The sequence below is a fragment of the Anguilla rostrata genome, chromosome 8, assembly GCF_018555375.3.
Source record: "Anguilla rostrata isolate EN2019 chromosome 8, ASM1855537v3, whole genome shotgun sequence".
NCBI lineage: Eukaryota > Metazoa > Chordata > Actinopteri > Anguilliformes > Anguillidae > Anguilla > Anguilla rostrata.
In genome coordinates this window covers 43,152,206-43,180,119 of record NC_057940.1, presented here as the reverse complement: position 1 = coordinate 43,180,119, position 27,914 = coordinate 43,152,206, and the positions used below count along the sequence as shown (strand labels likewise).

Sequence of the window (27,914 nt, the reverse complement as noted above, 5' to 3'; positions counted from 1 at the left end):
TAAGGAAATTCAGATTTGGCTATTTGCCAGGTTGTCATCATTATCAATGCTAATTACAAAAAAGAGAATTTGAATAACTACATTTCAGCACAACAATGATAAAAGCACTGCAGATTTGCACTATTCTTCTCCGTATAAAACCAGCATGTGTCCTAAATACAGCCTCAGAGGAGATTCCTCTCGCATCTCGAGATGTTTCCATTTCTCCCATGTTAAGATGTGTACTATCGAACAACGACGCTGGCTTTCCTGTTTTTCACGCGAAACTCTCACGAGCCCTCGAGCTCTGACCTGCTTCTCCAGTCAAATCATTACAAATGAAATCCAGCCCTTCAGTGTGACAAGAGGCAGCACGGAATAAAAGCAGCAGCAGCAGCAGCAGCAGCAGCAGCCCCGAGACCGAATCACAGTTCTACGGAAACACAGCGCAAGGAACATCAACCACCGCAAACCTTATTTTCTGCGAAGGCAGACCGGGAATAGGAAATCCCGGAGCCCGAATTCTAGAGGCGCTGAGCGCGGTCTTCCTGCGCTGAGGCAGACCGGCGGGAGGCTCCGTGCAGCGTGCAGGCGGTCTACGACAGCAGCGGCAGGCTCACCGTGATACAGCCCTTCCATTAAAGAGGGATTGACCCGCGAGCCAGGAGGAGGAGGAGGAGGCTGGAGAGCGGAGCGTAATCCCGAGCGGTCCCGTCTTCCCCAGCGTCAGCCGCGCGCCGACCTGCTCGCTCCCCGGCCTCTACGGCGGTAAAAACGCTGCCACGGCGCAGAAGGGAGAAGCCTGCCCGGTCAGAGACGTGAGTGTGTGTGTGTGTGTGTGTGCGCGCTCGGAGGAAGGACAGGCTCCAAACAAGAGAGAGAGAGGGAGAGAGAGGAAACCAGAGAAGGGGGGGTCTTTGTCTCTCATTCAAAGCTGGAGCAAGAAGGGGAAAGAGGCGGTGCGAGAGGGGGAGGGGGAGGGAGCGAGCGAGAGAGAGAGAGAGAGAGCCAGAGAGAGAGAGAGAGACTGAGGCACACGCGTAGTGAGCAGAATTCATCCATCAGCGGACGGTCGGGGGCTTCCTTGGCTGCACGGGCCGGCCAGACGAGCGTAAAAATCCACCCTCCTCCCTCGGAACGGCGGCTCTGGCGACCTCGGCGCGCCCCCGCTATCCGGCAGCCCCGCGCGCGCTCCGGTCGCTGGCCTCGCCCCAGGAAGGCCGAATTAAACCAGACTGTCAGGGCAAACGCAGCGGGGCGTCGCTGCGATTCTCACAATCTTTCCCTCAAATCTAATGTTCTCTCTTGCTCCTGGCTGCCAATCAATCAGGCTTTTGCTGGCTGAAATCCAGAGGCTGGCCTGGGAGTGGAGCTGGCAGCCTCTGGCCTGGCCCCACCCCCGTGTACCTCAACCAGAATAAAGGGAAGTCACACAACACCGCCCGCCCCCCCCCCCCCAAAAAAAAAAAAGTATTTCGCAAAGTATATTCCCCAAGAGTGCGTGTTGCACCTTTTTCTGTACCTAGTTTTGACTTCATTCAGACAGGGGAAAGGCAGAGATACCAGTGGATAGAGAAAGGATCACACCGCAGGAAGTACCCTGATGGGGAATCGAACCCACAACCATGCAGATTGAGATCGGTTGAGAGTCAGCCACCCCATGGAAAACTACCGCTGGATTCCCATTTGACTTCAAGGTCTCCCGCTCATGAGGCCCTGTGCCCCACAGCACACCAGTCTTCTCCACAGAGCCCATGTATGGGCACCATTACATCTGCCTTGCAGCAGACTGTTCATTCAACGGCCTTCTTTAATTCCCTTCAGAACACATCTCTCCAAACGAGCATTTAACACACTTATCTAATCACCTGAACCTGCCAATGCCGAATTCAATCTTCTGTTCTCTTTGAAACTATTAATGAACTGATGCTTGTTGTTATCGGTAATTTGTAAGATATTGCATAGTCAGCCAGTCTGTATGTATGTTGAATATGTAGCTCCCACTCAGAGTACTGTTTACTTTAACTTTTATTCTGTTTTAACTGAATTCAAAGCGCATTGAGCCCGGGGAAATGGATAATGTTTTATTTTGAAACGATGAACAATGGAACAGCGGACAGCAAACAATAGAACAACATGAAGAACAACTCCTTTCATCTTCGGTGCTTGGAGAACGAAAATAAACTCTGGGTCTACAGAATGTTTATAATCAATAACACAGCCCACACACAGCACTAGAGGTCTGAAACAGGGGAATGTGTTGAAGACAAAAAAACTCCCCACCTTGTAGTGAAGCACATTTCTTTAATGTTCAATATTAGAACATGGAAAATTTGTTGTAGGTCAATTAAAACTCTTATGGCATAAGGACAAGCAAAATTGTCAAAAGTGGCTTGATTGTTAGTTCTTTTACCTCTTTGAGGAAACTCTACACTTCATTGTGTGCACATCAAAGCAGTGTCCAAGGAAACAGACCCACCCATGGAAAATGGCCTTAGGACTTCCCACACATCTCAAATGTGGAAGAAAGAATACTCTAGAATAAAATCATATCCTCTCTCAGTCAACTTGGACACAAATCCAATAGTATTCCATTTCCCTAGCCTCAATCTTACAACTGTATACGGATACTTGATTTATGCAGTTTCATTATCTATCCACGTTCCATTTTCTACTGCCAATTGGAGCTGATGTGTACCAATACGGCCTTGCCAGAACTCAATCACTCAAACAGCGGGATAAAAGAAGTCACCTGCCACAAGCAGAAGGCGTGCTTTAACCCGTCTCCGCGCGCGTCATCATTTCCCTAACAACACGCCGCTGTCAGACAATAACCGAAGGGCACAGGACTCTAATTCCACTTGAGCACAATACACGGGCCTGGTACACATCTCTCAGTCACACAAAGGCCCGAGAACAACAAAGAGCTTCAAAGCCAACATGGACACCTTCAGCAGATCCACACCCTCGCCCTTTTTTTTCCCTCCTTTATTTTGAAACTTTTTCCAAACATCTTGCAAAAGTCATAAGGAGCCAATATTTAGCTTGGTTTTTTTTTTTTTATCACAGCACACTGCTTTTTTTCCTGTAAGTTCAAACAAGAAAAACCTTGCAGATACGCGACTGGATTTAATTACCAGGCTGTATTCAAAAGGGGTTCAGAACCGGGCTTGCAAATTCAATCAAACGGATTTTACTCTTCAAAGGTTGGGCGTGGGGGTGGGTCAGAGGAACGGCGCACTGGCAGATGGCGGTCATTCGCGCGGTTAGCCAGGCTACCTCCACGCCCGCTAAGCTCTGGACGGCGCATTAATCACCAGCGAATGCTCTCCAGCACTTATGCATTCCCTGAACAGCACAGTGATAGCACGTCTCTGCTGATTGGACGAGTCAACCCTCGGCACCAGAGCCTTGGGCTGGTTCTGCTGCTTATGTCACGTCACCCTCGGCCATTTTAGCACCGTGGGGAAATGGAGGGTATGAGGCTGTAACGTGTTACAGCTCAGGCCTCTGTACCAGTAACACTTTCATCACAAAATGGACGCTCATCGCCTGAAGGATAACCATTCCAATCAATTAATTATCTCGGGAGCTCGCCTTTGCTATGGAATGTTCTGGATTTGTTGCCCGCCATCACTGAAGGCAATCCTCTCTCGCTGGGACAAATTTTTTTATTTTTTTTTAAGCTATAATGAGCTGAATATAAGCCACAGAGAGATAAGTCCTTTTTTCTCGTCTCCGAGGCTGAAGGAAGGAAATGAGAATTGAAGGTAGGAACGTGCTCTGAGAGAGCATTATTAAGAGGGTTTCAATCACGGGGCCTCAGCACCCAGCATCTGTCTGGGAGGATTAGACAGCCCTGCTGAAGAGCACAGGCCCCGTAGCTGGTCCAGGCGTGACCTGTGCTTCCTGGAATCGTTCTGTAGTGTAATCATTAGATGGCCTTTAAGCAAATATTTTTGCCATACGGAAGGAAACGCAGTCGGCGCACTTGATGAAACGCAGCATTCATGCAGTGCCGTTAATTGCGTCCAATGAAAACCACGATTCGGTGGACCGTCCGCCATTTTGTAAAAGGAAAAATACCGAGGCTGAATTCTCCCTCTGCGACTGGTCGTGAGCTTCTGTCTCTCGGTCTTTGGCTTTTTCCAGCCCGGCGTCTCGTGAAATGAATCCGGCATTAACGAACCAGCCATGAAGCGGGCTGCGGGAGAGAAAGCCAGCCACGAGCGCCGTCTTTCAGTGAAACCAAACACCGGCAAACCAGCGGCTATGGGGAGCAGTCCCCCTGTGAGGACTGAAAACTCCCAACTTTCACCTCCACCGCTGAAATCCTGCCATGTGCTGCTGTTGATCTTGGCATCCAGAATTTAGCCTTGCCTTCCAACAGGCTGAGAGCAGATGAGGCCAATTTCTAAAAAGCACATGCATAATTCAGCTGAAACCCAGGGCTTACAACCTGAAGCACGGGCTGCACACCTCGTTCAGCAAGTGAAGCAGAAATTACAACAGCTAAAAGGGAAGCAAAGGCTTTAAAGTCTCTGATGAAAGGTCAAATTAGCGGCTTAATGTGTGCCGCTGTGTCCGATAAGGCCTGTCAACCTGACGGGTGGGCTGGGGATGACATCGCGCTCCCGTGGCAACAACGATGACGAACATATCAGATCGGATAATGAGAGACAGGGACTGGACTGTCTATTCTGGAGGACAAAGCAGACAGATTGGCAGTGGTCTTTGCTTTAATAACTAGGTGATCAAATTTGACCTACACACAGGACTAGACACACGAAGTTCTAGAATCAAAGCAAGTTCTATCACGGGTAACAGGGATGTGATGGTTCATACTGAAACACTGAACCCTTCGGTTTCCCACCCACAGTTTGGCCCGTATGCACTTGGTTCGGTTCGCTCGCTTCAAAATGTATGACACAATTTTTCAATCAATTTTCAGGAGCAAATATTCCTCAAATGGGAGCATTGTGGAGCCTTGGCTTACATGGTTAGGAAAAATCTCTCAACAGCCCGAACACTTCGCATTCATGTACAACATACCTGCTCCAGCACGTGGTGCGTCTCCCAGAATTTGCATCTAATTTACTTCCAGTGGCCAAACTACAACGCAACCGTTATTGATGTATATTGGGTACCGCTGCTTTATTTCTTCAGTGCAAATGATGGTGAAGCACAGGATGACTTTTATCTGCAGTCTGTACAAGCGCAGATAGACTGGCAGGCAGCACATTTTCTGTCCATTGAAATCCATCATAAAATTTACATTATTGATTCAAAGAAAATGTTAACATACCAGGATATCATTATGTTTGAAGTAACATTCTTGATGGCAAAATGGAGCCCAAAATGTGACCTGAAATACATTTGCCTTTCTTTTAAAGATCAGGGACGATAAACATCTGGGTCCTTCAACCTGACTCTTATAAAGACACACAATGACTGGTCCAGAGAAGTGGTGGGAGAGGCTTTACCTTCTGGTTTCTTTTCTAGTGGTTTCTTTTTCTTTTCTGCAAAACAATGGATAACTTGGAATAAAAACTGTTGCGATCGCAATGATTTCTCTGCACTACACTTCAAAGACGGCCTCCGGTGACCTTTACCACTTTCTCAACTGTGTACCAGGCGTGTAATTGCCAATTTATGCACACAGCCATCTATTGTGCGAGGGTGTTAGATGAGGTAAAGGCAGAATCACTTGCATACTACAGGATGTTAAACAGTTCTGTCTTCGTGTCGAGCGTGGCACCCATCAGCTGCATGCATGTGTGCAGCGTACCATATTTCAATTTTACATGTTTTATTTGGCGATTTTCACTAAGACGAGAGCGAGATCAGAGGAAGGCTTTAAGTGCGCGAGTGCGAAACCAGCATTCCAAGACACTGAAATGTACCAGCGTATTCCATCTAGAGAGCTGAACGTGTGAGCAGGGCTGAGAGACAGAGCTGAGAGACAAAGCTGAAAGACAGGGCTGAGAGACAGAGCTGTAGTCAGGCAGGGCTGAGAGACAGAGCTGAGAGATAGGGCTGTAGTCAGGCAGGGCTGAGACACAGGGCTGAGAGACAGAACTGAGAGACAGAGCTGAGAGAGAGCTGAGAGACAGGGCTGAGAGACAGAGCTGAGACACAGGGCTGAGAGACAGAGCTGAGACAAGGCTGAGAGCAGGCTGAGAGACAGAGCTGAGAGACAGAGCTGAGAGACAGGGCTGAGAGACAGAGCTGAGAGAGCTAGGGCTGAGAGACAGCTGAGACACAGGGCTGAGAGTAACAGGCTGAGAGAAGAGCTGTGAGTCAGGCAGGAGGCTGAGAACAGGGCTGAGAGACAGGCTGAGAGACAGAGGAGCCTGTAGCAGGCTAGGGGCTGAGACACAGGGCTGAGAGACAGAGCTGAGAGATAAGGCTGAGAGACAGAGCTGAGAGACAGGGCTGAGAGAGCTGAGACACAGGGCTGAGAGACAGAGCTGAGAGAGAGCTGAGACACAGGGCTGAGAGACAGAGCTGAGAGAGAGCTGAGACACAGTGCTGAGAGACAGTCACTGCAGTCAGGCAGGGGCCCAGACAGCGCATAAGCGCTCCTACTGACGATGTCCTTATCTCAGCTGGGGCTCTGATGTGGCTTCGTCTCCACTGTGGCCCCTTCAGCGCAGCACACACCGAAAATATGTCTCACACCGACACTCCATTCTGTCCTGGTGCCTCTGAGCGCAGTTTGAGGCTTCTCCTGAATGCCTGTGTGCTGCCTCTCGCCACGAATGTAAGTCCCGTTCATTTTGCGTGTGACAGCCGTGCTATAAAAGACACCTTTCAGAGGCTTCCAGGCACTAAACGCCGGAATGCAGTAAAAACTACGCTTGCCAGGGCGTTTACGACATACTACCGTCCCTCTGGAACTGTCATCGCCAAGTACAGCGTGATTTTGTCAGATTTAGAGATGTTCACAGAAGCTTGGCAATGCTAACACTCAGGAGTTGCTGACGCGTTCAGAAGATACAATACATTTCTCTGTGCTTAACCTGCAGCCTAGCATTCTGTCTACAACAGCAATCTTCTGAGGGCAGTATTTTGTCCTGTACTGTGGCCACACTGCTCACCTCACCAAGAGCTGTAAAACAATGCAAGCTCTTTGTGCTGAAAGGCAGAACCTAAGGTTGCAGTCTTCCCTCTGGACCAAATAAACCGCAATGCCTAAATTCAGTGATGGGGATACTGTGCTACAGGAGATTCCCCCTTTCACTATAAAGCACTCTGAGATCACTGTTATATCTTATTAATACTAATGTCACTAATAGCATATCATCATCATCATCCTCACGATCAGCATCTCATCTTTGGTGCTGCTTCATTTTGTGACGGTTCTGGGTCCTGCTTTGCCATATTCTGCACAGACTTACGCAGAATAATCCTCAGCAGCTCCTGTTCTAACAGCACAAGAGAGACCGCCATTTAACGTCAAAGCGCGGGACAGGTCGCCAAACAGACCCCGCTGCCTTCAGCGAGCGTGCCGCCGGAGCGCGGTGCCGAGCACGACGCGCGCGCGACTCCGCATCGCAGTTTGGCGGGATGACAGGCGGAGACGTCGATCAGGTCTACCGTGACAGTGAAGAGAGGTACCCGTGTTCCAAATGTCACGCTTCGCACAAGTACACCGCAGTCGGAGGACGCGCTTCATCTCACGCTGCATAAAAATGTGAACAACACGCCTGAGCGTTTGACGGACGCTTGCTGTATAAATTTGTTCGGATCGGTTACATCTAGTCAACTGTCAATTTTGACTAGACCAGTACAAAAACACAATTTTTAAACGTATTCCAATATGTGTGTTTACTTTGTGCGTGTGCATGGGAAAATGGAGATAGAACTGCTAGTGTTCTTTCCCTTGTGCACTAACCTGTTGTGTAGCGTCCCTTTTTTAACACAAGCCTGAAAATGATACACCCAAAATAAAATGGTTACTATTCATGAAGCCTTCATGAGTAAAGGCATAATCCTGGTTTCATCTGAAAGGTAACCTTTGGGAGTTAGTTTTCCAAGAGTCAGAATTACTATAAATATTACTGAAACAAAGTAACAGAAGTTCAAACACAGTGTGCGTTTTTTACATTAACCCATTAGGGGCTAGAGTAACTGCACTAGGGGCACCAATAGGTGGGAAGTCCAGCAAAGCAGCCAAACTGAAGAGCGCCAATTCTCGCGGAAAACGTCAGACTGCCTTCACTGATTGACAGGTGTGCGTCTCCTCACCAGCCAACCTGCGAGCAGCAAAGCCCTGGTGGTAAGATTCGCTCTGTTCAAACTACACATTCTGTCTGCGGCAGACGCGTCAGTACACTCCTCCACTCTGACTTACTCACATCTGGCTTTTTATCAAAGCCCTTCCCATTAGTCCTGTGTAACGCACAAATGGGTTGCGACGCGTTTCGATTTCCAGCTAATTTGACACAGAAAGAATTTACACAGTCCTGCTTGAAACAAAAATTAAAAATAAAAAAAGAGGCCACTTAGATGCTGATAAAAAATTAGCAAATGCCCACACAAATAAAGTTTCAAATCATTATAACAGGAGCCAGTGAAATCAGAAATCAGTGTGAGCTTTAACATTTCCTTTAAGCTCCTGGTGAATAAACTGCAGTTTCCCTGCTGTCCCGTAGCTTGGAAGACCGGATTCCCTGTCGAGTTCTCCGGATTAAGTCACTTTAATTTTACTCCTTGCTTTCATTCTCCGCTGGATTCTAGATTCCCTATTAACAGGGAAAGGATCTGTGGGTTCACTGGAATGAGAATATCAGGGACCTTCACTGGCTGCTTGGTCTGGGCTCACGCTCTCAGGAATGAATGCACTCTTATTCACAAGGCTGCAGCAACTGCAGTGAGAAAATCAGTTCCACTTTATATAATGCGAAACCGCTTAACATTCCATTCAGAAGAAATTTGGTGGTCTGACAAGCAGCCGCATTCAGCACAAAAGCGTCTTAATAAAAACACACTCTCTGGAGATCAGGAGCCCGGCGGTAGCAGACGAGCGCTTCCACTGTTGACAAGGCCAGTTTCCCATAAAGCGCTTACAAACGCGCATTACCATCAAAAACCCTGGCAATCAAGTGTGTAAATGACTGTGCACTGTGTGTGTGTGTGTGTGTGAGCGCGTGCATGCGTGTGTGAGTGCATAATGTCAGAGGATTCACACTTGCTCAGTTCATGTGCAGGCCCATCTTAATGTCCATGGCTCTACAGTGCTCCCATTTTAGGAGCATTTGCTGAAAATTGATGTGTGCCAACTGGAAAAAAAAGTTGTTGAGCGCATCGACTGAATGGGATGCATTAGTGTGCTCCTAAATTTTTCAACTGAGGAGCACAACTGCTCCGTGGAAAAAAAGTCAGTGGAGAGCCCGGCGGGCTGTGCGACACAACTCCAGCACAAGTGATCCCTCTAGTGGTGAAGGCATTATGCGTGCGTCAATCTCCGTGGCTGCCTGCGCGCGTCCCCTGGCTCGGCCTCATATGACACGAGGCAGAGGGGAGGAGCCACAGCCCCGGCTGAGGGCCGCTGGGAGCCGAACGGGCCCCCCAAGGAGAAGCCCCTCCACGCTCGCCACTCCGCCCCATCCCAGCAAACTACACATACGCGTCTCCGCGGCCCCGTTACTCCGGCGGCCATTTTGTTACGTGTCATTACCGCCAACCCCCCCCCCACACATTCCAATTTGCCCTCGTCTGAGGAAAACAGATTCTCCCCAAAGAGCAGCTTTGAATTGTTGCTATTAAGTCATGTTAATGGCTCTGCTCCATGCATTTTCTCCCAGCCACCGCTCACCCCACCCATCCTCCTTTCCAAGAAAAGCTAGCTGATATCCAGGTCTTTGTGCAAACTTTACTTCATTTGATTAGTCTAGCAGATGCCAATACCCCAATTGCTTCAACATTTGCCCTTTTTTATTTTTCAACCCTTCAGTGCTTGACCAAAAAGAAAACAGAAGTGCATTTTCTTTTTGGTCAAAACAAACCATTCCCCTGCAGTCTGTCTGAGGTCGGAGAGGTTTGTGCCATTTCAATAGCTACCAGATCTAGAGGGATGCAGGATACAAGGCAAGCAGAGCTGGGCCGTTTCCCTCAGCTAAATGCAGCCCAGAGTCAGTCAGGCCAGCCTGCAGGAGAAGCTCTGAACACACTGCTCTTTAAAAACATCAGGTCCTGCTCCACAGCAAAGCCAGCACAAAGTCACCGCTGAATCCACACAAACCCTTCCACGGGTCTCCATTTTACCTCTAAAATCATTGATTTTCTTGTTTACACATTAGCTACATGATGTGGGTTTTCATGAATTGCTTATAAGCTCTAAATAAGAGTTGTAACACTTAAGGATGCACTGACCAACTTTTATCAACAGATGTAAGGTTATGAATCACAAGTATGTGGTGCAAAAGTATTGGGACCGGTGGGACAACATAATTTCCTGTCCTTTGACAATCAGTTATCAACTATTTGTAATTGTACGTTTATACTGCTATGAAGAATTATGCGGCTAGAATTATCTAGCGACAAAACATAGGCTATGTCATATGAAAACCGCTTGTACTCTCATGTACTACTGCAACTCCCTTCTCACCGGCCTCCTTGCCTGTGGCACTACACCCCTGAAGCTAATACAGAATGCAGCTGCATGACTTGTAAACAATCTTCCCAATCATGGCCATGCCACACCCCTCATCTCACTTGGCTGGCTGCCCACTGCTGCTCACATAATAAGGTTTAAATCTCGGTATGAGCCTACGGGGCACTTAATGGAAAAATTCCACCATACTTCCAAACAATCTTCACACCGTACTCCTGGGCCAGATCTCTCTGCTCCAACCTCTGGGTGGGTGGCTACCCCCACCCTCCCGTCATTGGTCCCAGTCACAAAGCATGTCTGCCCCCCAGAACTTGGTATGAACTTCCCACTTCCCAACTTTATTTAACCAATTACTGGAGAACTACTGGAGCAAGTAAACATCTAAATCAGATTTCCCGGAGTGTGTTAACACTGCAAAGGTCTGAGCGTGATTGGCTGCTTTTGTCTACTAACCTTGCAGATGGGCATGATTGCAAGGTAGTTGCTCAGCGATGGCAACCACTGGGTTTGCCCAGGATGGCTGCACAGGTACCCTGCTCTCTAAATAATACAGGCACAGATGAAGACCACTGCAGCAAGTGACCGCTGTCTTCTGAAGCAGCCTGCTTTGCAAAATATGAATGTGTGACACAAAAGGCAAATATGAATGTGTAACAACAGGATGAATCCAGTTCGGCCAAGTGGTGGGAGTAGGGAAAAATCAAGCACCAGGAAATGGCCTCTGGTTCCGTCTATTATGCCGTTTAATTGAATTAACCATGATCTGAATACAAAGTGGAGCATTAACAATGTGCTTCCTTAGCAGACACAAGCACATGGCTTAATTGCATCGTCGTCTTAAATGCAACTTTGACAATCGTATTACTGCGTGCATGTAAACATGGCCAGTGACAGAAGATAGGCGTGGCTGGCTTCCAAACCAATTCCTGAAACCTTTTTATCTGTGGTTCATTCAGCTTTCAATGGAACTGAGTCAGCCTCTTTTTCTGCCAGTAAATGAGATTCCAGATAAAAATGTTCCATCAATCCAGTGGACTCATTTGGCTCCTTTGATAATTAACCATTACATCAATGCACAGCTGATCACATAAATGCTTTAGTAAAAGCAACTGACCTCCGAAACACCTCGCTTATTGATTTTTACCATTTAACAGAGTTATAAATAAACAATACAAGAAATCCGGTGGGGGAAAACAGACCTTGAATAGCAAATGAGGAATATCTGCACTCATACTACCCAGAATGCAATGCGTGTAGTAGATCAGTGTTAGCTTTAGTGGCTCATTTGGATTTACTGCTATGACTCAAGGTTGTGTAACTGCAGACACCATTATCAGCGACCTGTTGTGCACCCCCCCATTCTGTGCAACAGGAAGGCGATCGCTGGCTGAGTCACACGGCTTGGAATCCGTTCAGGGCATTGTGACGCAGGGCACCGCCCACAGCCGCTGGAACCTCCCAGCGTACACCAGGATGAAGACTGTCCGGGTAACGTAGCACACACAAGCCCCTGACGAACGTGACTGGGGTCAGATAACTGCCAGTCAGATAAACAGGGAAAGCCCAAATACTGAGAGTTCAGACTGGGCACCTCGAGGGCGCAGAGGATTGTGGGTCGTAGACCGGACGGCTCAATCAGACTTATCAAGCATTTGTTTAACCACACGGCCCACCTGCCCTCCCAAAAATTAATTCATTAATGAAAACATGCACTGGAAATTGGGAGTCCTCGATTCAGCGGCACGGGCCGGACAGACAGCGCAATACCAGGACTGGTGTTAGGTGTTACCCACAGGCTAAGCCGTCTGATTGGCTGAGGTGTTACAGCCGGGGTCCACTCATCAAACCCAGCCAGCCGGATGAGGCCTCTCGGGCGCAGAGACACCTGCCTGGAACAGCTGGGAGGGAAATGAGACCCCTCCCCCACCTGGCTTCTCCCAGAAGGTCAGCTTTTCAATGAGACCGAGGAAGCTAATAGAACTGGTCGCACAGCAATTCACCTGTCTGCTTCATTCCAGGCTTCAAATGAACAATAGAACTGTATCCAGGGCTGGGAATAAACATCTCTCTCACGTCAAACATTGCACCTGGAGGTTCACTGGAGTCACCTAGGGTCGTCAGGGCACAGTGAGAAGAATCATCTTTCCTGACCTCTTTTAACAGCAGTGGGAACATGCGATCGGTGTCACCACATTCTCAGTGAATTTCCCGCCAAAACATATTTCACATATGTAAATCACTGATAGCCCTTTATTTCATTTTTTCTTGAACCAACATCAATGGAAATTATGAATAATGGCAGTACTCCTGGATTATTTAAATAACATGCTGATGAAAGTGGATTTGCCAATATTTATTTACTGGTGTTATGCAGTACCATAGATATAACATCTGCGTACATTTATGACACATACACCATTTGAAGTTTAATTAAGCACAGTGCCTTCATCTTTTATGAAATATTTATATTAAAAGCTGTTTTTACTGATGTCCAAACTTCATAGCTCTTTGTAGCTTCCAAAATGTTGGAAACTTCTCAAGCAAACCTATCTACTACCAAATTAACCAGTAAGTTAGGAAACTACTGTGTACTTTTGGCAGTCAAAAAAATGACCTCTCTCATATGACATCTTTTTGACTTATGGTGCTGTACTCACTGGAAACCTGAATTTCCCTAAGGGAACTTCCCTACGGGATCAATAAAGTTTCTATCTATCTATCTATCTATCTGTTAAATTCTTTCAGTTTAAATAAATATATATATATATATATATCCTGATGTTTCCAAAAGGGATGATCCAAGAGTGACAGACTTTCCAGATCTCCATGATTCAACAAAAAAAGAGCCACCAAATCTTCATTCAAGAAGAACAACTGAGCCCCTTTGAAGAGGGGGGAGGGACGTCTTCTGGGGAGGCACGTTTCTGCTTGCACGCCAGTCTGCTGTGTGTGGGGGAACTCTACCGATGATGTCATACCCACTGCCCTGAGGGACTACGGTTCACCCGTGTTCCAGAAACCACAGCTCAAGTCAAAGCGCTGAAGAGACTCAAGGATTTGCCACATTGTCTTTTTTTTCCATTGTAAGACTTCTGGTTGTTGCTGCCGAGTAAGCAGTGCTAATGCGGCGTGAGCACGTTGGGAAGAAACCGCAAAGCATCCAGGGCCGACTTTCTCAGCTTTGCAACATGGCCGCTGTTGAACGGAGCCTTTGCCATGTTAATGGCCACAGGAAGGACCGTCTTCTTTTGGGGGAGGCGGATAATTAGATCCACATGTTGAGAGGAGTTCTTCAAAGCACAGAGAGCAACAGATTCAATCTATGGCATACGATAACCAGCTGGGGTAGCACAGCCCTACACAGAGCAGGCCTGCATATGGCTTCTACAGCACCAGAAGAATTGCATTACCTATTATGAACGCTGAATACATTTTAAAAATCACATTACATTTGATGCTTCAAATGCCATTAGGTTCATAGCTAATCAACAGCCAGCAGGACCAGCTTTTCAAATAAAACATCAAACAGGTGCCTACATTTAAGTAACCTTATATAAAGCAAGATGTAAAATGGACAATACATCCCTGAATAATCATGTTAAAAAAACCAGGCAATTCATTATTACCGAATGTTGCTGTCTGTCTACGTGAAAGTGTGTTTCATGAAAACATAAATGCATAACGCTAGGAGGCAAAATCACAGCAAGTGAAACAAATTGGCCAAACACTAGAAACAAAGCGGAATACGTGTTCGCATAACTACTCTCTGCTCTACGCCAACCCAATGCAGAGGAAAAGACGGATCAAGGTGCTGATGACTCATCTTTCCGCCGCAGACTCCACGTGCGAGGCGCACGAGCGCGTCCCAGTGAAACGGGGGCCAAGCGCGTAACCGGAATCGGCTCAGCGGTGACGTGCGGCCAGGCGGGCATCGCCGTAGGCCTCGGCCGCCGGGCTGCATCTCTTTGTCCCAGGCGTTTGATCTGCGTCTCAGATGGGGCGTCGCGGCAGGTCGCTACTTGTACACAACAGACGGCAGCACATTCTTCCCCCGAGGCCCCCCGTTCCCGTTAGAGCCGCGCTCCGCTCCGGGTACGTGCCGAGTATCAGAGCCGCAGTGCTTCTATGGAAGCGACACCTAGCATTCCCACAACACGAGTTCTGTAATTAGCCTGGAGCCTGGTCTGCAGCGTTCAGAAGACACAAACCAGCACACATACTGTACCTCCATCACCATAGTCCAGAACATTCCAAAACTGCATGCCGTTAAGCGCCTGGGCTAGATGCACCCAGTTCCTGTCTCTCACCCAGTTCCTGCCTCTCGACCCGTTACTGTCTCTCACCCAGTTTCTGTCCCTCACCCAGTTCCTGTCCCTCATCCAGTTCCTGTCTCTCACCCCGTTATTGTCTCTCACCCAGATCCTGTCGCTCACCCAGTTCCTGTCCCTCATCCAGTTCCTGTCTCTCACCCAGTTCCTGTCCCTCACACCGTACCTGTCTCTCACCCCGTTCCTGTCTCTCACCCAGTTTCTGTCCCTCACCCAGTTCCTGCTCCGCTCTCCACCCAGTTCCTGTCCCTCACCCAGTTCCTGTCTCTCACCCCATTCCTGTCTCTCACCCAGATCCTGTCCCTCACCCAGTTCCTGTCTCTCACCCAGTTCCTGTTGCTCACCCAGTTCCTGTCTCTCATCCCGTTCCTGTCTCTCACCCAGTTCCTGTCTCTCCATCAGACGGAAACATCCATTCCAATCTGCCCGTGCACACATCCCTACACCTGGTACATGCCCTTACTTCAGCCTAGCTCTCATAAGCAAACAAGCAGACATGAAAAATAATGGCAAGTTTGAAGCGGCAGGTCAAACCTTTTAGCTCTTTGGGAAAAGGATGCCATTGCTGTACCATATGAACTGTTCCAGTTAAAGCGTTGTTTCCTCCTAAGTACCACCCAAAAGGGAGAGTGAATGAGTGAATCTGCTTCGGAAGATTACATAAAACATGCGCTTCATTCTTGAACACATACAATTATATAACTGTGTAATATGTATAATTTCATAAACTACACCTTCAATACATAAATGATGACAACTTGGTTTGCTATTCAAATACCCATAAACTGAAAACAATTCATACAGCATACATTTTAACAACCTTGTAACTAGTCTGAACTTGGGCTGTCTTTAGATTCAATATTCAAATAATTCTGAATCGGAAAAAAATGGTTAAAATTAATGTTTGAATACGTAATCATGTGTGCCCTGAAAATCCAAAAGTTGTATCTTTTGGCCTCTTTGTTCAAAAGATTTGTTTGTTTCACTCGTTCATTTGTTTACGACCTCCAGAAAGACTGAAATGTTGCTCCGTTCATCTGTTTGCTGTGTACTTCTACTCTCAATGTGAAGTGTCCACGCAGGTCAAAGTGAAAACAGGCAGATTGTTCAAATTTACCGAAACTGCTTACTACGTGGCCTAATTAAACAATCTGTGGTATAATCTATTTTTGCAGAAAACACATAATACCGTCTCCTGCCTGCCTTCTTGATCCCCCTTGTGGATATAACACACATAACAGAAGGTGCCCAAGAGTTTCCATTTCATGTCAATGCAATTTTGACATTTAGGCTATATAACAGTGTTTCCTGTGGAATTGATCTCTTGGTGTGGTGGTGGCTGTCTGAAGGGGGGGGGGGGTGGTGGTGTAGCAAAGGCGAAAAAGTTTAAGACTATGAAAACATAACCTCTTGAGACTTCTTAAAGGTTTTTTTTTAATATATCTAAATCTATCTTTTGGCTCTGACGAGCTCTTGATACAAAGAATAGCAGTTTGCAAGAGCTAAAAAGTAGTTTTAGATGTACTTTAAATCCATAAAAGATTTGTTAACCCTTGTATTGTTTGTAAATATTGAAGAAAAATAGGCCTGTATTTTAGGTTATGGTGGGGTGAGAACAATTCAACTGAGAGTTAGGCTACAGTTGCTACAGCTGACAAAGAGGGCTGCATTCTAATGACGATTATGATTATAACGAGAGGAGCAGTCTCACAAGCTGCTGCAGTGTCCAGAAATTAATACAGATAACACTAGCTAATAAAAAATACATTAATCAAGCATCTAAGTTAGCTAGGAAATGTTTGTATCATGCTTCTCAGTAGAATTAGAATGTAACAGAACAGAATCTTTAAAGCCATTTTTCTCTCTTTTTCCTTTTTTTCGCATGGACAATGCATGTAAACTCTGTCACTGAGTGTGTGAGAGACAGAGAGAGAGAGGGCTTTGAATGTGGACCCAGCTCAAATTATATTGTTAAATAAAAAGATAAAACATTCTAACTGAGTACTGTTTTGTCATGGTAATTGAGTTAATTTAGAAGAATGTCCCTTTTAAAGTGCAATATGTAACTTTTCTTGAGTATCAATTTTGGTTATATAGTCCTCTATTCTTGAAGATAGAACTTCTAGATGGACAATGTGCTCTTTTAATTGTTCTCACCCCACACCATAACTCAAAATACAGGCCTATTTTTCTTCAATATTTACAAACAATACAAGGGTTAACAAACCTTTTATGGTTTTAAAGTACATCTAAAACTACTTTTTAGCTCTTGCAAACTGCTATTCCTTGTATCAAGAGCTTGTCAGAGCTAAAAGATAGCCTAGATTTAGATATTTAAAAAAAAAAATCTTCAAGAGGTTATGTTTTCTTAGTCTTAAATTTTTTTGCCTTTGCTACACCCCCCCCCCCCCCCCCCCCTCAGACACCCACCACCACACCAAGAGCTCAATTCCACAGGACACACTGGTATGTATTTTGAGGAGTAGGTACCAGCACGTATTTTGGTCCAATTCAAGCACTGGTTAACACTATGGTATTTTTGTATTATTTGAAGCGTCGCTACCTACCGTTTCGTTGTCTTTCGGTCACTGAAGAAAAAAAGTGACGCTTTGACAGACCGTGCGACATTCGCGCGCTGCAAGTCTTCCCACCACCTCAGAAAGGAGCAAGCACTGAGCACGCGGCCTAGGCTCTTTTTGAAAATAAATACGTGGACGCGACAGTATGGTTTTGAAAGCGCATTTAGGCATAAATATTTAGAAAGTTTAACATTTTTAATTTATGAATTTAATATATATGCTATATACAGTATATATATATCATTTTTAATTTTATAATTTTTTATGTTATTTTAATTATTATTTTTTTATTATGGTGCGGCGGCAAGGATTTTTCCGTGGCGCCACGCCACGGCAAAACGTTACCAGCAGAAACGTTGTATATAATTTTGCAATAAATATTCACATATATTCTGTTTTTTTTTTTTTTTTTTAAATACAATATTCAACTTTAAATACTTGGTCCAATTGACAGTCCTAGACTGAACCCAGACAATCCAGGTATAAGTAGGCTAGCTACTGGTTGTACGATTGGGCTCAGCTTAAAACCTCTAAAATCTGATTCTATCCAGTAAGATAGCACTGAGATTGCATTTCTAGGTAGCATTGAGTTGGTTTGTGATTAATAGACCACCAGAGAATTTTCCAGATAGAATTGCTGACTCAAACTGGGGCAACACCTACAGGAGATCATGATCAAAAGAAGCACCTCATATTAGCAAACGCCCTGCAGCAACCTCTGAAACTAAGCAGGACTGGGCATGATTAGCACTTGGATGGGAAACCTCTAGGAAAACTAAGTTGCTGCTGGAAATTTTGTGGGTGGGCCAGTGGAGAGCACCAAGTAGAAACCCAATGCCCTGGCACAGGCTCTCCTTAGATGATAAATGAAACCAGGGTCCTGACACACTGTGGTCACTGCAGATCTGCTGCATTATTGAAAAGAGAGGGGTATTTACCCCACGGTCCTGACACGCTGTGGTCACTGCAGATCAGCTGCATTATTGAAACCAGTGGGGTATTTACTCCAGGGACCTGGCACAAAAACCGACTTGCTACATCTGGCCACCAAATCATCCCCTACATCTGACTAGCTAACCAATCCCCAAGAACTCCATCCCCACACTGAATCCCAATGTCTTCACTGCAAACGAGAATTCCATTCACAGCAGATCTACCTAGTTAAATAGTCGTTAAAGAAAATATTATTAAAAACCCAATGAACCTGTCAACCTTATTGCTCATAGCACTGCAAGGATACGAGTCTTATGTACAAACAAGCTATTATTTGAGTATTCCTTATATTATTCCGCATAAAAAATTCACTGTTAAACTTTAATGCTAAAAATCTGAAATAATAGGAATTTTCATTAATGAAGCCAGCTCTGCAAAACGGGAATGCATTTGCTACAAAACAAGTGCATGGACATAGCATAGCCAATGATGCCACTGCACCCACGAGACATGCATGTCACCCCCAATAAAACGTGTGTTGGCATGTTATCCCAACAGACAGTATAACAACGAGACACCTAGGCTATCAGCCAACTGCGTATAAATATTACAGGCAAAAGCATCCCCTTAAATGTCATTTATGATTATTTTTTAATGCATTATGAAATATTACAGTACAAAAGCATTCATACAATTTTATATCACCACAAAAACAAAATAAAAACTAGCTTAGTTCTGATATAAGAAGGCAGTTGGGTCAGAAAAGAGAATACTTCAGTTCGAAGTCCCACACACAACAGCATTTTCTTTCCCTTGTATGTGCTTACGGACTACTAGCAGTGACACGGTGGTGCAGTGGGTAACACCGTCGCTTCACAGCAAGATGGTCCTGAGTTGGAATCCCGAACACGGCCTTCCTGGGTGGAGTTTGCATGTTCTCCCTGTGTCCGCGCGAGTGTCCTCCGGGTACTCTGATTTTCTCCAATAGCCCAAGGACATGCAGGTTAGTTTAATTGGGGGGTGTGGGAGGGACATTAACAGGCCATTGCTGTTGAAGAGCATGTGAGCTCAGTCAACAGACCCTCTATAAAGGTTAGTAAATTATAAAAAGTTTTAAAAATAATGTGCCAAAAAACACGTCATCCCATCCCTTCAGTTCACTGCGAGGAACAATACTGTGGACTCATCCCAGGAATAGTGGTTTCAAACACACTAATGTCTCACAAGCACTGGGCCTGGCTCGCCAGACAAACTGAAAAGATCAAACTGCCTTACGTATGTCTGGTGACAACTGTGAACTTCTCCGAGATAACCATCCACGGATCACCCTGCGATTCAGGGAAGAGCAGTTTGATACCAAATGCTTTACCCAATGAGGAATATCTACAGCATGCGGACGGCGTGGAAACACCAGCAGTGTTTAATTGCACTGCCCTTCTGCAGACATCATCTGAGTTTACAGCACGGTTGGGTCCAGACATGCTGTCAGGCCTGGCACACAGGGCTCACTGTTAAGCCAGTCTAGGCTGAATGCCAGTACCTCGCTACTTCCTGTTAAACTCAGGTATGCTTATGTCAGCATAATGCTCATCACTGGCAATATAACATTAAGACATATATATATTTGCATTAAGTATGATCATAAAATGTATTTTAACAGCCTATGGAATATCTGAGAGGAGAATCTACACATTATAGTCTACACACGTACGGGCCCAAAACCCTGAAGCACATTTCTCTGGATAATTCATCAATTCTTTACTCTGCGCAGGATATTCTCAGAAGTCTTATTTTTCTGAGAATGCTTCGGTCACTATTAATTAGCAACCACGTCCCAGTGTGAGTGTCCAGCCATGAAAGCGTACAAGTATCGATCCATAAATTACTTGTTCAGTCTTGATGAGCAATAAATATTTTCTTGCGGTCAATTGCAGGCAGTGTGCTTTCATCACCAGCTAATGACAAATATAATATTTCAACCTGACGTGAAAATTCCTGGCAGACTAGGCGACATTTCCCCACTGTCCCTTCCAAGAGCAGCAGCCTGAACAGTTAATAGCACATAAGAGGCTGAGTCAGACGTATTTCTTATTCCTATACATTTGCAATTCAGAGCTCTTTCCTGGCACTCAAAAGCAGCCTGTTATAGCGATTGGGTTTGACTGGCCTCGAGTTTTCCTGAACACCAGAATGAGAATGAAGATAGGGACACCATAGTAAATTTAGCCGTGGTATTTACGGGTCATTTCATACATCTACCATCAGTTTATTTATGGGTGGTGCGTTAAATCCACCCGAAGAATGTGCCACTGAGAATCAGCAACCTAAAAGACATTAACAGCACACAAACTACCAATCTCACTTCACACCTGTAATTCTCACTCTGTCAAAAACACGTACAGCCTGATAAATCTCGCAACCACGTTTGGAGCCCTGTGTATACGTTAGTTAGGTAAGAATGTGACAGACAAATACTGCTGGTCACTTAAGAAACAGAGCTGCTATTGATCATTCAGAAACCGAACACCAGGGAGCGGGTGTTAAATGCCATCGATATCCACGGCTATAAAGAACAAGCATGTGTGCATACCACGCGTCCGCGCGCTTTCGGAACCCGCGTCTGAACTGCACGCGTTGGAGAGGGGCTCAGGGTTTGAAAAGCAACATTCGTAATCGTCGGGCTACCACATGCCGCTCGCGCACTGAGAGCACGCTTGGGTGCAGCACCACAACCTAAGCCCTCATTCGCGAGCAGGCCTGACAAACCAGGCGGCTCTGGTTTATCAGCAGAAAGACAGACAGCGGCATCTTCTCATGACAGAGCGGAGGCTAAACATAGCGCTCCCGGCCACTCGAGGTACTGCCAGATGCTGGACACGGGTTGCCAGGCCGACGCGCTTAGGTTTCTCCAGTTGCACGCCGCCATAAGTGAGCGAGAGCCAACTGGCATTGTTGGCATTTTTCTTTTTTAAATTCGCTTCATTGACTTAACTGGCTGGGACAAATTGGCTGCAGTTTTTTTATTCCGTTTGTTCTTGCAGTTTATATTTAGTTCAAAAGGCTATGCGGTGAGGCACTAAAGGAGATACAAAAGAGGTACTTGACGGGCTTTTTGGCTTTGTGTTGACGCCTTGTGACATAATCGCTTCTTTGGCGGACTTCCCTCAACACATCAATCAGCAAAATCTTCCGTTAACCTGTGGTACACACCAATGGCTCAGTGTAGAGACGGTTCTGTGATACAGACACACATCAATGACCACACTTCAAAATATCTGCGTACGATTGGTTGCTTACAACAGAGACACCCTCCCCTTTAAACAGTTGTTGTTCTTACCGAAGAGACGTTGTGGTACACAGCGGTGACTCAAGGTCTCACTTTGCTCTACAACAACAGCGATTGTTGCCATTTAACGCTAGCGCGGCGGTTACACTTCCTGGGTTTCACCGCGGTTCTTGTAGCCATGGCCATGATGAGTGACACTTCAGACAGGTACAGCCCCTCTGCTATCTGCCCAGCTTTGCATGGAAAGGTCTGATCGCCGAGAGGACTGCCATGATACTGCACTTCACACACAGGCCGCTCTTGGCCGATGTTAATCTCATCATGAGAATAGTTGGCAGAAGGGCTTCATTGTTTCCCTTCCTTTTCCTGCCATTCTCAACGGCTTCAGAGGCAGTTCTGTAAACAGGGGACTAACAGCAGGCTGGGATCTGCTCAGGGGCAGGAGACGGGTTGCTGGACTGTAAAATGTTGAACACCAGAGGGCTCAAAAAAAAAAAGTAACCATCTACCCTAAAGCTTAGACAGAAAGAAACGGTAATGCTGTATTCACTCAACACACAAAACCTTTTACCAGGAGTTAAGACCAGAACATCATCGCCACCCGCCACCCCCCCCCCCCCCCCGACACATATTTAATGGAATATTTCATAGCAGGAGAGTTCAGTAAGTGCACAACAGAGCCAAAGGTTTGAAGATTCACGCGAAAAATAATCCGCTAATTTCTTTCAATTAGTTGTGAAAGATAGGATTAACCTTGTACACTACACCAGGCAGAGGAACAGAGGTCCACGAAAAAGAGCTAGAGACATTATTTAAAGATAATCGAGTACATACCGCTGGCTCCCCAGATCACGTGTAAAGCACAACCTGGGAAAACATGGGTATTGCCTTTAAACGGCACATTGTCTACAGTACAGAATTACAAACAGGACGTGAGAACATACAGGGCTTCCATTCAAGTGGAATCCTCAGCATCACAATGTAGGTCTATTTATGGAGGCACTGTGAACCACTGATCACTTCCTCTTGAAGCAGCACAAGGAGGTATTAACTCTGAAAGTCACATCACCGCCATCGCGCACAACCATCCTACCTGTTGGAAAATGGCGGTAAAACGGCTACAACTGTGCGCCACAGTACAATACAATTTCCCTGGGTTCTGATTCTTCTCACAAAGTTAATCCCTCAGTCACCACATCATTGCTAAACGGCACCCGATGTGTATAGTGCATGGCCACTGCATTAAAGCAAGCCACGTGTTAAGAAATGTCATGGTCTAACGTGTCCTGGCGCATCTGACACCATTCTTTCACGCTGTGACAGGAGTGGGTAGGAGTTGAGTAGGAGAGGGAATGAAACTCCAGGAAGTGCCCACAGAGTGGGCGTACGAACAGCCCATGCCCAGCACTCCCTGAGCCCTGACATGCCTCCTCCATTCAGTGTGAATGAATAACAGCCTGAACAAGGTCAAAATGGATCCATAACACATTTTAATCTGGCAGACACCTTAAAATGCTCCTGTTTCGATGGTCCAGGTTGCCAACATCAGCAGCAAATTAAAGGTTGTGCGTACATTTTTATACAATTTAAATACGTCATATACAAATGTGTGTGATGCGTAGACCTAGGCCGGTGTGTCAAAAAGGAGGAGGACGATCTCAGTAGTATAAATTCATAAAAAAGGGAACCAAAGACTTACACTGATAAACTCAACAAAAAATTCAGCAGTATTGACTTAAAGGTTCACCTGTTCACCTTGTTTGCTTTTGTACTTGGTCAGTCAGCTAATTAACTAGCTATATGGCTATATCACCCAGGATAACTAGCAGCTAATGCCTGGTCAGCTAGACAGTTCAGTCAGTCTGCTAGCCTGCTTAGCCAGTGATATTCCACATTTAAAAAAAAAATCTGAACATCATCATCTTGCTGCTTTGCTCTCTGTGACTAATGGCTAGATTCTGCAGTTGCACTGCCCATTGGCTGAATATTCTTGTTTCTGATTTGGCCGGGTCCGATTTGATCACCATGCGCCGTGCCAATAAAAGGCATATTCCTTCAACAAATGTTGAGCTGGCTGCTGGCTGGCTCATTAAGTCACATTACATTACATTCATTTGGCAGACGCTTTTATCCAAAGTGACGTTCAATGAGTACATACCGAAGGTCATTGGACAACAACAAAACACAGGTCCGATAAGAGTTAAGGCACAGTGCTGTGTGGTGCATGGATGAGCCCCATGGTCTCAAAGAGAATCCGGACTGTGTCAGTTCCGGCTGGCCGGTAGCAATTTCATGTCACCCAGGATACGGGAGGGTTCAGTCGGTTAAGGTCTGCAGTTCATCGCCCTCTAGCAACCCCCAGTGGTTGATCGGGTGCCCACGGGCCACATGCCTAAGCTGCATATGAGAGGTCTTCCTCAGACTCCACTCTGTGCAAGCTCGTTGGGGGGCTGCGATGTGAAAAGCAGGCTGAAGACACCACGTGTTTTGGAGGAGAACCATGGATGTCTTCATTCTCCTGAATTGGTGGTGGATATCACACATGAACTGTGCTACAAAATACAAATAGTTCATTGGATGTTCCAAATTATAGTGGGAATTGGACATGTTCAGCCCCAGACTTATTTTTTAAAATAAAGATGAATGTGGCACTTTAGAGGCTCAGGCCTGTAACAGAGACTACACAGGGGTGCAAATTATGACTACATTAAATATGGGACCTCAGATTCTGGTAGAAGGATCAATTATGCCTATAGAAATCCAACAAGAACATATGGGAATACTGAACATCTAGCCAAAAAGGCATGGGCACTCTTGAACGCAGATAGTGAAAAGGCAACTATAGTGTCACCGTCCTTTTCTCATGGCAAGCTAAGATTGTTTATTTCGAAACAACAACATGTTTTGAAAACACAATGTTCGTTAAATTCTAGTGCAACAGAGGTTAATCCCTCTTTTACACTAAATATTTAGGACCAGTTTCGCAGAAAGATTAATCTTAGTCCTGAACTGAATTGAGTTTTGTATACAGAATCTCCATTCAAAATCAAGTTTAGTCAAGGACTAGACTTAATGTGTCTGCAAAACCGGCCCATAGGATAGTAACAAAGCAGTCACTCCCATAAGGATTTGTCACGTTTAGCTAATCGTTTCCTGGAATTTTGGCTCACTGAAACTGGCCTATGCGTCAAAATCTTTAGTTGAAAATCCTCACTAACTTCTTCCACTTGTTTGCGTTTTACAGGCTGAGAGGATCAAGATGCTAAAATGGAAACACAAGAGCAGCTGTGGCTTCAATGTGCGGCATTAGGCCTTCGAGCTGCAGCCACCAAAAGGAAAAAGGCGTTTTTCCCCTAAATCCTCAGGGACATAAAATGAGGCAGAACATCCTGCATGGACAATCTAGACAGAATGCAGCAACAAAGCGTGCAGATTAATATAGGCTTCCTGTCACAGGCATCTGGTGAAAACACAACCTATTTTCCCCACCAGCTAAAGTAATATCAGTAACAAAAATTTGATCCTCTGAACGTCGACTAGTGTTTCTTTCCTCACTCAAGTATTTGAACAAGGTCACCAATTTGAAATCACAACTAGCCGTGTTGTTTTATGCAGCTTGCACTTGGAGAATGAACCTCTGACATACTCTGTGCTGATTAAAAACCATGTGGTGCAGAAGGTTTTCAATCAAATAATTTATGTTTCAAGCTTTTATTTATTGCAAAGCACTGCTCTGTAAACAGTGTCCCCTATGTTACTCAGTAGTGTACCTTCAAGTATAGCCTACATCTGGCCAGCTGGCTCTACAAAACCCAAATTATATTTTTAAATATTAAGTGATTCCAGTCTCAGTCCAGGCCGCCAGTTTAGCTTTACTGTTACTTTGATCCACTTCAAGAAAAGTATATGTTTGAACCTTTTCTCAATGCAATGGGTAATATTGGATATGCCTATCCTTAGTTGGAGAATACTGTGAAAAACCAGAACCATAAAGGCGAAAGAATGGGGAAAAGTAGGCAAACCATGCTGTTAGCTAACTAGAATTTTACATGAACGGTAAATCACATGCGTTCAATATTTTAGTTAAGTTAAACTATTATCTACTGCTAATGTGCCAATAGCAAAAGCAGGACTCGGTCCTCGTGACGAACTACATTCTATTACGCAGAAGCATATCAGTCACAAAAACTTGGAAAAGTAAATGGCTTGTCTTCATTAGGTTAAAATCTATCAAACCGGTGACCGCACTTGGTACTGAAATTAACCCAAAGGAAACAGTCTCCCCTTTTCAGGAAATGTATCCGAATGAAAGGGAACTCGGTAAACCTGGACGTGACACGTTATCCTGAAGACTAGCACTTTCCATAGCAAAACATAGGCTAAAGCGCCAGCATTTGGGAATAGTTCGGCAATAAATCCAGTTACGTGATGTGTGATGTTAGCGTTTACTTGCCGTAAATTAGTCCATCGGCGTTAATGTTCTCCTTCTGAATGTGTCCTGAAAATAGCCACGGCAAAACAAACTTACAAATGCGGCGTGCCTGGAGGTTAAGTGTGTCTAGCACACTCAAGCGGGCCAATTGTGTCAAAAATAATACGGCCTTCTGCACTGTAATTTCCAACGCCTCGGGATAAGGAAATCACTGCTCTCGCTATGTTGACAAAAATAGAACTACAATTTAAAATTCAATCAAAAGCCACTGTTTTACTTGGGCCAAGACGAGCATAACGTTTAACGAGCATTAACGTTAAACAACACCATCGTGTCTTATTTGTTTAGCCCTGACAATACAATGTCTAACGTTAGCCTACATTAGAAAAACGAGGAAAACCCACTTCACAGCGTTCACTTCACCATACATTTAGCTTAGATAACTAGCTAGCTTTGCGAATAGCCCACTCAACATTCCAAAAAGTCGTGATCGCAAAAGCATACGGGTTATAAGCACTTGTCGGCACGTTTTGATTTTTTAAAACTTAGCTAGCTTTCGTTAGCTATATTGTACCTTCAACAAAAAAGCCATCGCCGCTTGTATGAATTGCGCATTCCGTGTAGGAGACGCCAGCGGATTTGAACATGATTTTCCAAAATCATGACACACAACAAAGATAACTCGGTGGTGTTAATAGGCCAAATAGTTACATTATTACGCTGAATGCTCAATGCTGGCTTTGTGGGGGAAGCGAAGTGCTAAATGAAACGATCAAGGTACTTTAACGTTATAACAAGCCTTTAGACTATGGTCCAGAGCGCCTTCCTTGCGGATGTCAGCTAACATGAAGTAAGCTATTATAAAATAGGCCTATATAGATTCAACACATCTCACTTTTAATATTTTTTTAAATATATAATATCTTTAAGGATGTTGTTTTTCCCTTCAGAATGTATCAACGCATGCTCAGTCTCGGCAGTTTAGTATGGGAATACAAAACCTACTGTCAGCAACCCTTCACTGCTCTGCCGCTAGCTGAAAACGCATAGAAGTTATTCATTTTTTCAAATTTTAAAACAGTATTCATAATCAGATTGGACTCACTTTAATATTTCCCGATGGGTGTCTGAACGTGCGCCTTTCTTTCCCCGGTCGTATTTCTTGATATTAGGAGTTCAAATTCCCTTTAAATGTGTAGTTCTTGGTCTTTACGCGCGGTTCGCTTTGCCACTGCTACAAGATTCGCTCCCACTCACTGACACAGCAACACTGCGTCCTGGGCCGCGCATTCCAACATGGCTGACGCATAGCAACCGGCCAACCAGCAGTTACACCCTCTCAGAAGCGCAAGAGTGGCAGCCCAGCTGGCACAGATAGTGGACTGTAGCTACGGCCACCGGCAATGCGAAAATATTTTTCAATGAAATACAATCACCGTTAGTGTCCTTGATTCATTTTTCTGTAGTTAACATACTTTCCTGTGCTAGATCTACGTTAGAGGGATAGGTAAAACAAATTTCACTGTAACCTGTAAATTAGGGGGTTAATCGATTGCTTTTGCCACACCTTTTAAAATGTAGCCTACATTGCCCGAGCTTCTTAAATTCATGTCAGTAGCCTAACTGTTCCACGTCAATGGCACGAAAATAACGCTACATCTAGGTATGTTCTTATTAATACAAATGTTGGCAAAAATAAACGTTACATAAGTTCATTGGTCTAGCCTACATGAAGTATTCGAATACCTCTGTCAACTGT

The 27,914-nt window shown here is 45.3% G+C and overlaps 1 protein-coding gene across 8 annotated transcripts in view; it reads right to left on the bottom strand.

The window, feature by feature from the left end:
* The window catches only part of LOC135261780 (focal adhesion kinase 1), a 134,384-nt gene extending 106,898 nt beyond the window's left edge, over positions 1–27,486 (bottom strand). For 3 of the 8 annotated variants that reach the window (XM_064348391.1, XM_064348393.1, XM_064348392.1), the window contains exon 1: positions 600–803. In XM_064348391.1, the coding sequence (XP_064204461.1) occupies positions 600–618 (19 nt within the window). In that variant the 5' untranslated portion in view covers positions 619–803. Of the gene's footprint in view, positions 1–599; positions 805–26,176; positions 26,934–27,260 lie in introns of those variants that run through there. The other 5 variants (XM_064348398.1, XM_064348395.1, XM_064348397.1 and 2 more) reach the window with 5 other exon arrangements.
* Between the last annotated feature and the right edge of the window lie 428 nt (positions 27,487–27,914).